The sequence below is a fragment of the Camponotus floridanus genome, unplaced genomic scaffold (genome assembly GCF_003227725.1).
Source record: "Camponotus floridanus strain SB8 unplaced genomic scaffold, Cflo_v7.5 scaffold10, whole genome shotgun sequence".
Lineage (NCBI taxonomy): Eukaryota > Metazoa > Arthropoda > Insecta > Hymenoptera > Formicidae > Camponotus > Camponotus floridanus.
Genome location: NW_020229215.1, coordinates 1,713,106 through 1,725,609, shown reverse-complemented (window position 1 = coordinate 1,725,609; position 12,504 = coordinate 1,713,106). Strand labels below are relative to the sequence as shown.

At 29.3% G+C, this 12,504-nt stretch overlaps 1 protein-coding gene across 7 annotated transcripts in view; it reads left to right on the top strand.

The window, feature by feature from the left end:
* LOC105249471 (potassium voltage-gated channel protein Shal) overlaps positions 1-12,504 on the top strand; it is a 94,461-nt gene that overhangs the window by 30,436 nt on the left and 51,521 nt on the right. For all 7 annotated transcript variants that reach the window (XR_889049.3, XR_889050.2, XR_889047.3 and 4 more), the window contains exon 2: positions 3,053-3,215. Coding sequence is in view for 3 of the 7 variants with exons in the window: in XM_011254980.2 (XP_011253282.1) it covers positions 3,053-3,215 (163 nt within the window). In the remaining 4 variants the exon portion in view is untranslated. The remainder of the gene's footprint in view (positions 1-3,052; positions 3,216-12,504) is intronic.

Genomic DNA, 12,504 nt, shown 5'->3' with positions numbered 1-12,504 from the left:
CGCGAAATACGAGAAAGCGAGCATCAGGTGAGATCCCACTAGGACGAGTTTCATGGTCGCTATAAAAGTCCGTGGGAAACGTAAATCAGGGTCGAGGAATGGGCCCGAAGGACCGTAGGGTGTAGAAAAATTATTGCCTATCGGGAAAACCGAGCTCGGGCGAAAGTTTGTGTGACCCGTAATTTCAGGTCGACTTTCACTCTTTTTTTGTACTTTTGATAGAGAGACGAGTATCGATTATATATGTGACAGAAAGATATATCTATTTATAAAATAGAATAGTAAAACAGTATAATATTAAATTAATTGCATATAGAGAGATACTTAAATAAAACATAAAAAACCATTAAAAAATTATACCAATATTTACTCAATCCGATTTATACATAAATGCTTGAGAGTTTGGAAAATTTTCAATAGTTCTATCTATATTTTTCATCTGTTAAAGATAACGAATCGTTTTTGAAATTTCTTTTGAAATAAATTTAAAAATTTGGATTCTTGTATCTTTTTTGTTTGAAAAAAATTATTTTTTTTTTATATTTCAAAACTTGTATAATTTAAAATTTAAAAATATTAAATTTTCTGCTGCTCTTGAATTGAATTAACAATTGTTTCACTGGTTATAGGATTTTAAGCATATTTCTTTTTCAATAGTATAGACATTATAAATGACAGATTTTTGTGATAATATTACGTAGGATATTGAACAATCGCTCATTTTTAGCGAAAACATTTTTTTTCTTCAAGCGCGTGTCACGTCGTTTGCAGAAGCTTTCCTTTACTTTACTCCATCACAACCCAAAATTGCGTGCGACCCGAGAAATTCGCTGGAAAAAGAAACGATCTGTAGCTGTCGAGTGCGATCCATTACACTTCATTTTATCCATCGGCGTTCTCTCTTTTTCTCTAGCCTTCGTTTGATCTCTCGAGTAAGGCATGTCGGCAGAATAAACGATTGCCATTGTGCGCAGTATAATGTTGTTTCTGTGTCCCCAATAATATGATTCTCACTTCATATCAATTTTCATAGTGTCAAACATTGACACTTTTTTTCTTTTTTAAATTTTTGAATAATCGAAATAGAAAAATATCTCATATGATTTTGAATGTAAAACTTTAAAAGTGTTAAATTTTGTTAATTTGGCACACATAATAAAATATTTATATAATTATTTGTTGTATCTATAAATTCTTTGATTAATTTTGGTTCCGATAAATTTTATAAATCTTAGAATTTCAAATTAAATTAAATTCTTTATTATATTATTTCTTAAATTTACATTTGACATTTATTGCATTATTTGAAGTTGCGCTGCTTGAATGGAAAATATCTTGCAATAGGATAAAATTAATGGGAAATTCCGATATGCATAAAATAAATTGTGAAATAGAAGGGGATCGATATAAAAAGATGAGACATTTCTCGAAATATCAAAAGGAAATATCTTGCATATGAAAAATTATTGAAGCACGAAAAAATGCTCGATGTTGTTTGTCAGCAGGAAGCAAGAAAGTTTGCGTGAAATATCTCAAACTGTTCATCAGCTACGAGCTAATCTAAACGACAAATTTGCGATAGATTACGAACAAGAGAAATAAAGAGTTCTTTTATCTAATAAATATATATTCATATATTGATTTAAAATAGTATTTTACGTTATAGAAGATGAGAAAATTTCTTTTTCGAATATTCAATTTTTATTTTTATCGCATTTCGAAAAATATTTCAATTTTATAATTATATTATGATGATGTTTACATGATCAAGTCTAATAGTAAAATTTTCACTAATATAATAAAACGGAAGAAATAACAGGAATATAAGCATCCTGATGAGAAAGTTTCTTTTTCGAATATTCAATTTTTCTTTCTATCGCATTTCGAAAAATATTTCAATTTTATGATTATATTACGATGATGTTTACATGGTCTAATAGTAAAATTTTCACTAATATAATAAAACGGAAGAAAAAACCGGAATATAAGCATCCTACAGAAAAAAAGCTCCAACATCTCGTATCGTCGCCGCAATCCCAGCGGAATGCAAATGTTCAAGTACGTTGCAAACTCGTCATGAGAACAAGTTAAACAGATAGGTACGAGATCGTGCGTATTTGTTCGACCGTGTGTTTACGCTATCCGATATACGGTAAATATGTAAATGGAGCTAGAGACTGTTAGAAACCTTGTGGGAAATGGTCAGCTATATAGCGAGTCACGTGTAACCCGTGGAAAAGTTTTACGGGCGGACATTCGCACGGCTGAGAAATGAGGATGGACCGTACCTTTTACGGTTGAATTCTTCAACATCATGAATTATCCACATTTTCCCATTTCTCTCGTTGCGACGCGAATCCTCCTAACCCCGCAGGCGACAACGTTAGTTATACATAATTTCATCATGCTTTCTGAACATTTGGCCGGATCGTTTGGCTAAGCTGTCGCCGTTTTGTGCCGCTAACAATGCCCCTAACAATGTTTCGCGAATGTATCTCTGTTGTGCTCGCTTGGAATTAGACATAGTATCGCGAGATAAATGAGATTACACGACTTTGAAAATCTTGCTCTTATGCGAAACATAACATTTGCTTGGAATTGTACGTGATTAATGAATGAGATCGCACGAGTTTGAAAATCTTACGCGAGGCATGATATTTACTTTTGAAATTATATGAAAATACACTTGAATTTCGAGAAACCTTCCTAGAATTTTCACCGAATGTTATAATACCATGTTATTCAAATTTGATATTCTCATTTTCTAGAATTTATAAATTTAATGACTCTTGAGAATTTTAGAATTTTTCTTAATTGAATGATTTATAAACTCTAAAAACATATAGGTGCATCTTAAAATATTCGAATACTCGGTTTTCATCAAAATTATGATTTTGAAAGTGCTCTAATATTCAAGAACAAAGATATATTATGGGGAGAATAAATAATTAAAAATAATTAAAAATATATGTAGATTTCAATAATTATTTTTAAGATTATATACATTAAATTATGGAACAATTGATTTAAAAAATGTTTTTATCTGTTTCAGCTACGGTGACATGGTTCCGAAAACGATTGCGGGAAAAATCGTCGGGGGTGTATGCTCCTTGAGCGGTGTCCTAGTGATCGCTTTACCGGTTCCTGTTATCGTCAGTAATTTCAGCAGAATATATCATCAAAATCAACGTGCTGACAAACGGAAGGCGCAGAGGGTGAGTGTACTTTAGACATCTTTTAATTTGTATAAACGAGTACGTCTTTATAAAAAAGATTTTTCTAATCTGATTTATTAATAAATTTTTAAAATAAATTTTATACTATGTGATAATATATTGCTTTTTTTGATACATCTTGTATCAATCACAGTTTGTTGTATACAGTATATATTGCGTCTTTTTAATTAAATTACGCACTGACGTTATAATAAATCAATCAATTCTACTCAAATAAAAAAACACTCTATAAATAGAGTAGAAGATATTACGGTAGAACGGTTTTAGCAGTCATAAATCCGAATTATCGTGATGGATAAAGTTACTTTTAGTTACTTCTAGTTAGTTGAAAGTTGCACTTTAGTAATACTCACATTCAATTTCAAGCTTTATATATAGAAATAATCTATATATGCAATTTTGATAATATTTAAACGTCTAGCACAGAAATGAATTCAAAGATATCGCTTCAAGATTTTCATGCATTATCTAGGATATTATAGAGATTCGCATTCAAATATATATATATAGTAAGAAATGATATATGATGTAGAAGAAATCAATCATGAAACTCATCTCGTTATTTATAATATATGCAATAATTTAATTTTTGTATGAAGTTAATCTTACATACAATATATCTCTTATATATACAATATATATATATATATATATATATATATATATATATACATTATAATTTTACGTACGGCATTTCTCGAAATATTATCGTCTTTTCATGTGTACAACTCATCTACAAATAGCTACATTTCTATTCGTACCATCGAGAAACGTACACTATATTCTGGTTATCGATACTTCTGGATGCTGTTTTCGGATTAGAAAACTTGCTTTGCTGGCTCAGGGTCGTTTCGCAACAAAGTCGCTAACAAGGTAGAGACCATCAGACCTTTTCTTACTGTGTTCCAAAACAGGAATAGGATCAATAAGAGAGAATTGACGCTCATGTTTATCTCGTATAGATTGCAGTATAAATGTGAGATATAATTTGTAATTGTTTAATAAATAATATTTATATTAAGTTTGTGCCACGTTATTATTGTTGATTGAAATCATATAATAAAATTGAAAATCTGATGATCATTCATTCTCCTCTCTCCTGTATGGTAAATACTAGAGTACTTACATCTTTTAAAATACAAAACCGACTGCAATCTATATTTGTGATAAACATATGGTGGTCATATTTGCAACGCCAACCAATTATTATTCCCGCATAACTTTTTAGAATGAAATAAAAAATAAGAATTTGCAACTTATATGAGTTGATCTTTATATCGAAGATGGCTGGCAACGGATGGAGTATATAAATTTCACGACCGACATTCTCAAAGGCGTGCGAGGAACTCTCCCGTCGCCATTTTCGTATCCCCCCAATATCGACGTTTCGAAGATATTTCTTCCATTATAGGGAGGAAGTGGCGGTCCCAGTCGGGTCGCAGTCGATGACACGTTAGCTCGTTTCGCGTCATCGTTCTCACAAGTCGGTCGATTTATTCTCACTCACGTGTAGTCTGTAACTTTGTCCCCGTGGCACAGTTACTATTTAACCGAACATCATCATTTCACGAACTGATGTTATTGGAAAAAAAAACAAATTATGCTGCACGGACAAATTTATATTTCTTTTTACTTTTTTATATTTCTGCGATTCTCCCTGAAAATTCTGCATTCATTAAAAATTGAGAAAAGATTGAATTATAAACTTTCAATTAAAATCTAACAATTTATGGTTGTTATAATATATGAGAAATATAAGATATGAATTTTCATTTTTTTTTAAATTTCGAAAATCAAATATCCTCTATAATCGAATCGCAATTATATTAATGAAATTTTATGTTATATAAAATGAGAGACAATCCTTTGAATAATTTAATTTTTTCAATATATGAAGCAGAGGTTTTTCATGATATTTTTATAAAAACTTAGCATCATGATAGACAGTTATTCTCACACATTTGCTTCGCTCTCATGACACGATTACCATTTTTAGCATCGACATTTCGGCAGCGCATTGATCGATCCATAAAAAGAATTCTGGCTGAATTCGCTTTGTTTCGAAAGATAAAGGGAGAAGGAAAAAAATCTCCGCTTCGATCTTCGCGTGAGACGTTGCGTCTACTATTCGTAGCTTCTCGGGCGGAATATCATTCTCTGCGCGATATTTTTACGAGACTCGCGAACGAATGTGCAAGTGAGATTTATTCTGAAAGGCGAAAGTGATCTTTTAAATCTTTTCTCGCATACACGAACGAACGATTTATTTCCACACGTGTACGTTTATGCGTCTACTTTACTCGCGTCGATACGCTTAGGACGAGCAGACATCGACGACATGTCTGGATGGATCTTGTGGAGAAGAAAGATGGCATCATAGCTAGCCGAAAAAGGAAGTCAGCTGCGATCTCTTAAATCTTTCTTGAACGCTCGATTTCGCGAAAATGTACCATATTACAAATGAAAGGGATTTATGTTGCAGTTATAAATTGAATGATATAATTCATTCTGGATTGCGAAATTATACCGTCAAAGGAAATTATTTTAAGAAGCAACTCCTTGAAAATTAATTAACTTATACAGTGAGACTTATAGAAAGAAGAAAAAAATTAATGATTTTATTTCATATTATTTAGTACGATTTCTAGAGATATTATTTCACTTATATATAATTTATTATATTTTGTTTTATATTAGAGAGTTTTATATGAGATTTATTTTGATTGAGAATCTCTCCAGGGATTTTTTAGTTTTATGAAAATAAGCTTTGAAAAATGTTTTCATAATAGAATTTTTACCTTTTTATTTATAAACAAATCATATCATAAACAGACATATTTTTAAACGTATACAAGATAATATAGATATATAGTTATAAGTAAATAGTTTATAAATTGATAGTTACATTATATATAAATAAAATTCGATTACATTATTTTAAGATTCCACCCAGGATTAATATTTCTGTTTTAATTTATTTACTATAAGCAAGAGTTCTGTCTTTCTTTTGCTTTGCCTTTTTGCAATTTTAATTCATTTTGTGATTTTTAAATTATTTTGTACGGAATTACAACGTTTTAGATTGCTTGGTTTCGCGAAGGTCGATTCTCTGATGTCGCGCAGATCTGCATTGCAGATGCAGCCGCATCTACATATGCATGGACACGTTTATTCTGATTCTTGCTCTTGGACAGCAATGGATCTTTCGTCAGGTTTCTTTCCTGCGTCTTATCGACGTTGAAACTTTTTGTATTGTTGGTTCGCGTGACGCTTTCCCGAATTCGATATTGCATGCTGCATCTCTGCGTACACCATAAAAAGTAAAATCTTAAGCAAAATCTTAAGCAGTAAAATTTTAAGCATCTCATAGAATACTCCAATGTCATTAAATAATATTTTGGAAATCTAATCTCTTGGTAGACTTTGATACACAGATTCTTTCTTTTTTTAAAAGATTATTTTCATTAGCGAAATCTTTGTAGATTCTTCTGCCGTGAAAAATTGCAAACCGTGAATCTCGCAAGATTAATTAAATATAAGAATTACAAATCCCGAATTGTTCTTAGAGCTTAGGAGAACTAGCAAAGTCGAAAAAAGTATAACTATTCAACGGATCGCTGACATTATTCTGCTTATTTCCATGATTCGCGACATTTCACAATTGTTCATTACATATTCTATGCGCTGTGATTTTCAGCCTCCACAATTGTTCTCGCTACATATGAAATAGCGGTAACGAACCGATGGCAGCAGATGGTAATATATTAAATCATATTCAATTCTTATCTAAAAACTTATGGAATCAATGTGAAAATCTGAAAAAAAAAATGAGAGTAATTACTATTAATTTTGCGCAAATTATACATTATATTTTGCATATTACATTATGCAAGAAGCAGAATTTTTAATATAATATGAATGTCAGGTCATGAAGTTGTGTTACACTTAGTAAAAGTTTTTTTGCCGTTCCAAGAAGAGAATCTTGCTTGACCTCCTGCCCTATTGCAGGTTTAATATGAAGTCATTCACGCCCCGTATATTATACATCTAGCGATCGAACATGGACTATCGTAATGCCTATGCGATTTATGGCCGCCATGGCTGCCATCGATATACCTACGTTGTCAGTAAACGCCACTGTGAACTTTGCATCTGCATTTAATGTCACGTCCGGCGTTAACGGGCAAACAGGGCTCTAGATCGATTTTCCGCCCTGACCGTCTCGCAAACAGCGACACGAATCTCCGTTTAACGTCGGTTACCGTCCGTTGCATCGATTCTCCTTACTATGTGTTTGCCTATTCAGAATATGCTACATCGTGCGATAATAACGATATCATTTTTAAGTATGTTGAAGACAATCTTTATTTTACTTCAATCCGATAAAAAATATTTAAATTTAAGTTTTTTACATAATTGAAATTTAAACTTCATATTTTTTAATTTATGCATCATCGTGAAGTTTATTTTGATAAAATTAACGAAAAGAACGTGATTCATCGATTTTGATTAAAATTTGTTTGCGTTAACTATAAACTCACACACATGCATATTTTTTTATTATAAAAGATTATAAATTTCTTTTTATATTTTATGAGAAAAGTGCATTAAATAACTTTACATGAACAGTTTGCTTGATAATAAAACTATCTAAAAAAATTTGTATAAAATCAATGAATCAACACATATGGAATCCATTTGTAAGTGCTTTATACCGGGATTCTTTCGATTGAGAAGTTAAGTAAATCGATGACAGCGTGCATAAACAAAATATAACAGATAAAATTTTACCGGAGTATAATAAAATATGTAAAAATAAGTTTTATTTGAAATTTTACAATTAATTTTCTTGAATATTTTAGAATTTATAATGTTATACACTTGTAGATTTTATTTTAAGTCGCAATTTTCAATATTTTAACTTATAAAATTTATTTAATATATAAATTATTTGTTAATTATTTGTAGAGAGAGAGAGAGAGAGAGAGAGAGAGAGAGAGAGAGAGAGAGAGAGAGAGAGAGAGATAGTTTTTGTGTACGTATAAAAAGTGCTTACCTTTTATCTTATATAAAAAATATTTCGCATCACATCAATTATTAAATTGACTATTTATATACAAAAATGTATAAAAATGTATCTTATATCAAATTTTGATCACTTTTGTGTTTATTTAAGTTGTCGGATTTATTGGGTTTATTGATAATTTTGTCATATTTATCAATTTAATAATAATACTAAATAACTGATATATATTTATTTAAATAACTGATATATATTTATTTAAATTGACTGATCATGAAAATGAATAATTATGTAGAATATCAAAATTTAGTTAATTCATTGAATATATTCATGCTATTGAAATCATAAAATTTAATAAAGCTCCTAAAGATATCAAAAGCATGAATATTTTATCACTTTTCTGATCACAAATCATATATTCATTAATGTCAAATTTTATAATAATTATAAAACTTATCAATTTTATATATTATTAATTTTTTTAATGAATTTTTTAATGTTATTTAATTCATAAAGTGGATGACATTCGCTAACACTAAAGATTCCGTTATGCTTGAAATATGCTTTATTTATGAAATAAAATAAATTGATAATAATAAAACAATTATGGAGGAAAGACAAATAAGAAGAAATTTATTTTAATCAAGAATTTTTTTATAGTTATCTCGTATTATTGAGATTTAGAGATTAAGCTATAAGTTATAATAAAGTTGAGCAAACTCATTGAAAGTTAAAGTTTATTTTATTACAAATAGCTTGCTAAGTGATGAAGCAGCTTAGTTGTATAAATACACTTTCAAACAGTCATTTACCTTTAGCTCCAGTTAACTTTACACATAGGATTGATTCCGACAGCTGGTGCCTGAGGGAAAAACGATAGAAACTCGCAAAGCCTATTTCAACTTTTGCACGCGATTTTTAATAAGGTTCGTCACAGTGTTAATAGCAGAAACTTTGCAAATTATTTTAACCTGGGAAAGACAAAAATCATGGAAATTTTGTCACTTTCATTTTATGCATTTACATTTAACATATAAATAATAAATTTTTATGCTTATATATATTTATATTTAGATATATAATGAAAATCACACATATATTTCTATTGGTCTTTATATAATATAATTTTTCTCAAATTTTTCAAAAATTTGTTCTTACACGAATTCTCTTAAATAATTTAAAATCAATTTTTTCTTAATACAATTTCTTTTTATTGTCTATTTTTCTTATCTGTCTATTTTTATATCTATTTTTTTGCAAATAAATTTATTTTACAGCACCAAAAAATTTATTTCGTTTTAATTTTATATTTCTAACTTTATAACATTTTTATTTTATTTTTTAAATTTAATTGAAACTGTATCTTGTGTCGCAATTATTTCATTTTTGTCAGTTTACATTTATACCTTTGATATTTGAACTATTCTTATTATTTCTTGGATACGCAAAGCTTCTGTAAATCGGTGCTAATTTCGTTGATGATACGCAAGTTAATTGTTTGTTTATAAGCGATGTTTGTAGATAGAGGTGCGGGTATCTCTATTATTCCTCGTTAGATTTTTTTCTCTCAAAGCGACCACCAACTCACCGCCCTCTCTTTTTTCGCCCTCTCAGGGGCAGACACGGAGCTAGAGGAGGCGTGGAAAGAAAACAAGTACGTGTGGAGCATCAGGCGTGCTAAGGGTTTGTTCCAAAAATAGACGAGGAGGATAAAGGATGTCCGCGAAAATCTTGACGAAGCAGAGAATCTTGGCAAAGCGAGAATCATTAGCGACAACACGTTAATTTCTTAGGCTGCAATTTAACTAGAAAAGGTTAACTAGAAATATTCATAAATTTCATTCATAAATTTTAACTTAAATATTCATAAAAAAATCGATAAATTGAATTAGATAAATCGAAAACTGTCGTAGATAAAGATACTAGTTTCAAATTTATTTTTATTGTTTATATCTTAAAATATATATATATATTGAAAATCTTTTTATTTTGATAAAATTTAACAAATTTGTACAAAGAAAAATAACTTTGACATTTCTCTTGACATATCCAAGTTTAAAAATTAAAAAAAGAACACTTTGTATATCAGGAGAAATGTTCAAAGTTATTTTTATTTGCACAAACTTATTAAATTTGATCAAAAGAAAGATTTTCATCGATCAAATGTCGATTTTGTTATATTTCCAATTTAATATCTGTGTTTGAAATCTTTCTTCAGAACACATTTGTCTCAATGTTTGTGATAATATTATTATCGACAAAGTTTGGAGCTAACGAGGATAAAGCGGATTAAGATTTAAATCCAAAATCTCCTAAGATAAACTTTGTTCGTCAATAAATTTTTTTAAATAGCTAAAGTGTTAAATAGCTTAAGTGTTTTATTGGAACATTTTTCTAAAAAAATGTTTTCTACCTCTCTAATTTTGCAGTAATTTTGCAGTTAAATATAATAATTATATAATATATACGATTGTGTAAGCAAATCCGTAGAATCTATTTACTTGAATTATGAAAAAGATTTAAATTTTTAAAATAATTTTTATTCAAAAATACATAATATTGATATTTAAATTTTTAAATTATTAGGGTATCATATATTCATCAAATTTACAAGTGTATTTCTCGATGATTTCTTTTTTACTTTCAATCAAATCGACGTGATAGGAAACAATAACATAAAAATAATTGCCATATTTCAGTTGCATGAATTTTTTTCGCAAAATACATTTTATTCCTTTTCTCAACAAAGAGAAAGATTTTCTGTCGACAACCGACGATTCCTCTGATCCATTCGCGATGTGCGATTAAATCATTGACGTCATTGGCCGGCTGTCGAAGTTTTATTGCGCCGCTTCTTTTTCACTAAATAAACAGCCGCGCTTGGTTGCAGCAGTGGCGATCGGTGCGGTCGCGGTTATTCTTAACGCTACAAACAGTTCCGAACAGTTCGACCGCGTAGGTTAATCAAGATTGCTTCGTTCAATCAATCACTAAAGAAAGCGAAGCTTTGAGCTTTTTATTTTTTTTTAATTTCTTGATCAAGAGAGAGGATTTCTTTTATCTTTATCAGCAAAAGCGTTGAGATTAAAGTCAAATATTTGTTTGACCACTACAGAAAAATTAAACTTTGAATTTTTTTAAATAGTATCGAAATCAAAAATAAATGTTACTAAAGAAAAATTGTAAAAATTTAAATTTAAAAAAATTTTAAATTGTAGAAATTTAAAATTATTCTTAAAATATGCGTAAAAGAATTTAAAATTATTCTAAAAAGATGCGTTAGAAGCTCCTTTGTCAAAATGTCTTTTTCAGTAATGATTATATCTAAATTAAATATTAAATTGCTTGAATATTTTTTCTTTCTTCTTTATATTTCTAATAAATCATTATCAATTTCAACTTATGAATGCTGATTAATTTGTGAATTATATATTTTACTAAAAACATATTTAGGGCTGTAGAGATTAACGAACATTATATACTTCGTTCCTGGAAAATCCGATATTAATTTTTTGCGAATAAAAGTAAGACTGAGAAAATAGCAACGACGACGCTGTAGCATCTTTTTTTGTAAAAATAATATCATAGACAAATAAAATCGCGGCAGGTCGATACATAAAGAAACAAGGCATTTGTGAAATAATCACTAATTCTCTTGTGATTCTCGTGTAATACAATTGATTTTTTATAATTTTACATTCTCTCTCTCTCTCTCTCTCTCTCTCTCTATTTTAGTTTATTTAATACAGATGAAAATATCCATAAAAACTCTCTTTTTAAAATAGTATATTTTTAAGCAATTAATTTATATTAATGCACATTAGTGTTCGAACATGTAGATATTTTAACACAAGATAATATATGGATTTTATTAAAATCACATCCCTTTAATTTTGTCTACTTATTGTTAGTGAAAATATATATGAGAAAGCTTCTTAGTATTGCATGATTCATACAAGAGGCAGTCTCTATTAACGCGCCTACGCGTTAGTCCGTTGTGATTGTTTTTATATGCATTAAGAACGATAACATACGAATCCTAGGAAGAAATCATTTTTCTATTCTTTTAACCTTTCAGCAATCACGTACGTATATAACGTGCACAGATGTTCGCTTCCTAATAGGGTTAACTCTTCCGCAAATTGCTTTCGTGTAATATCCACTTTTATGTTACGGTTAAAGGAACATTGTACAAAAAGAATATTGGCAATCCAAAATATTACTTATATATTAGCAAAACGATCT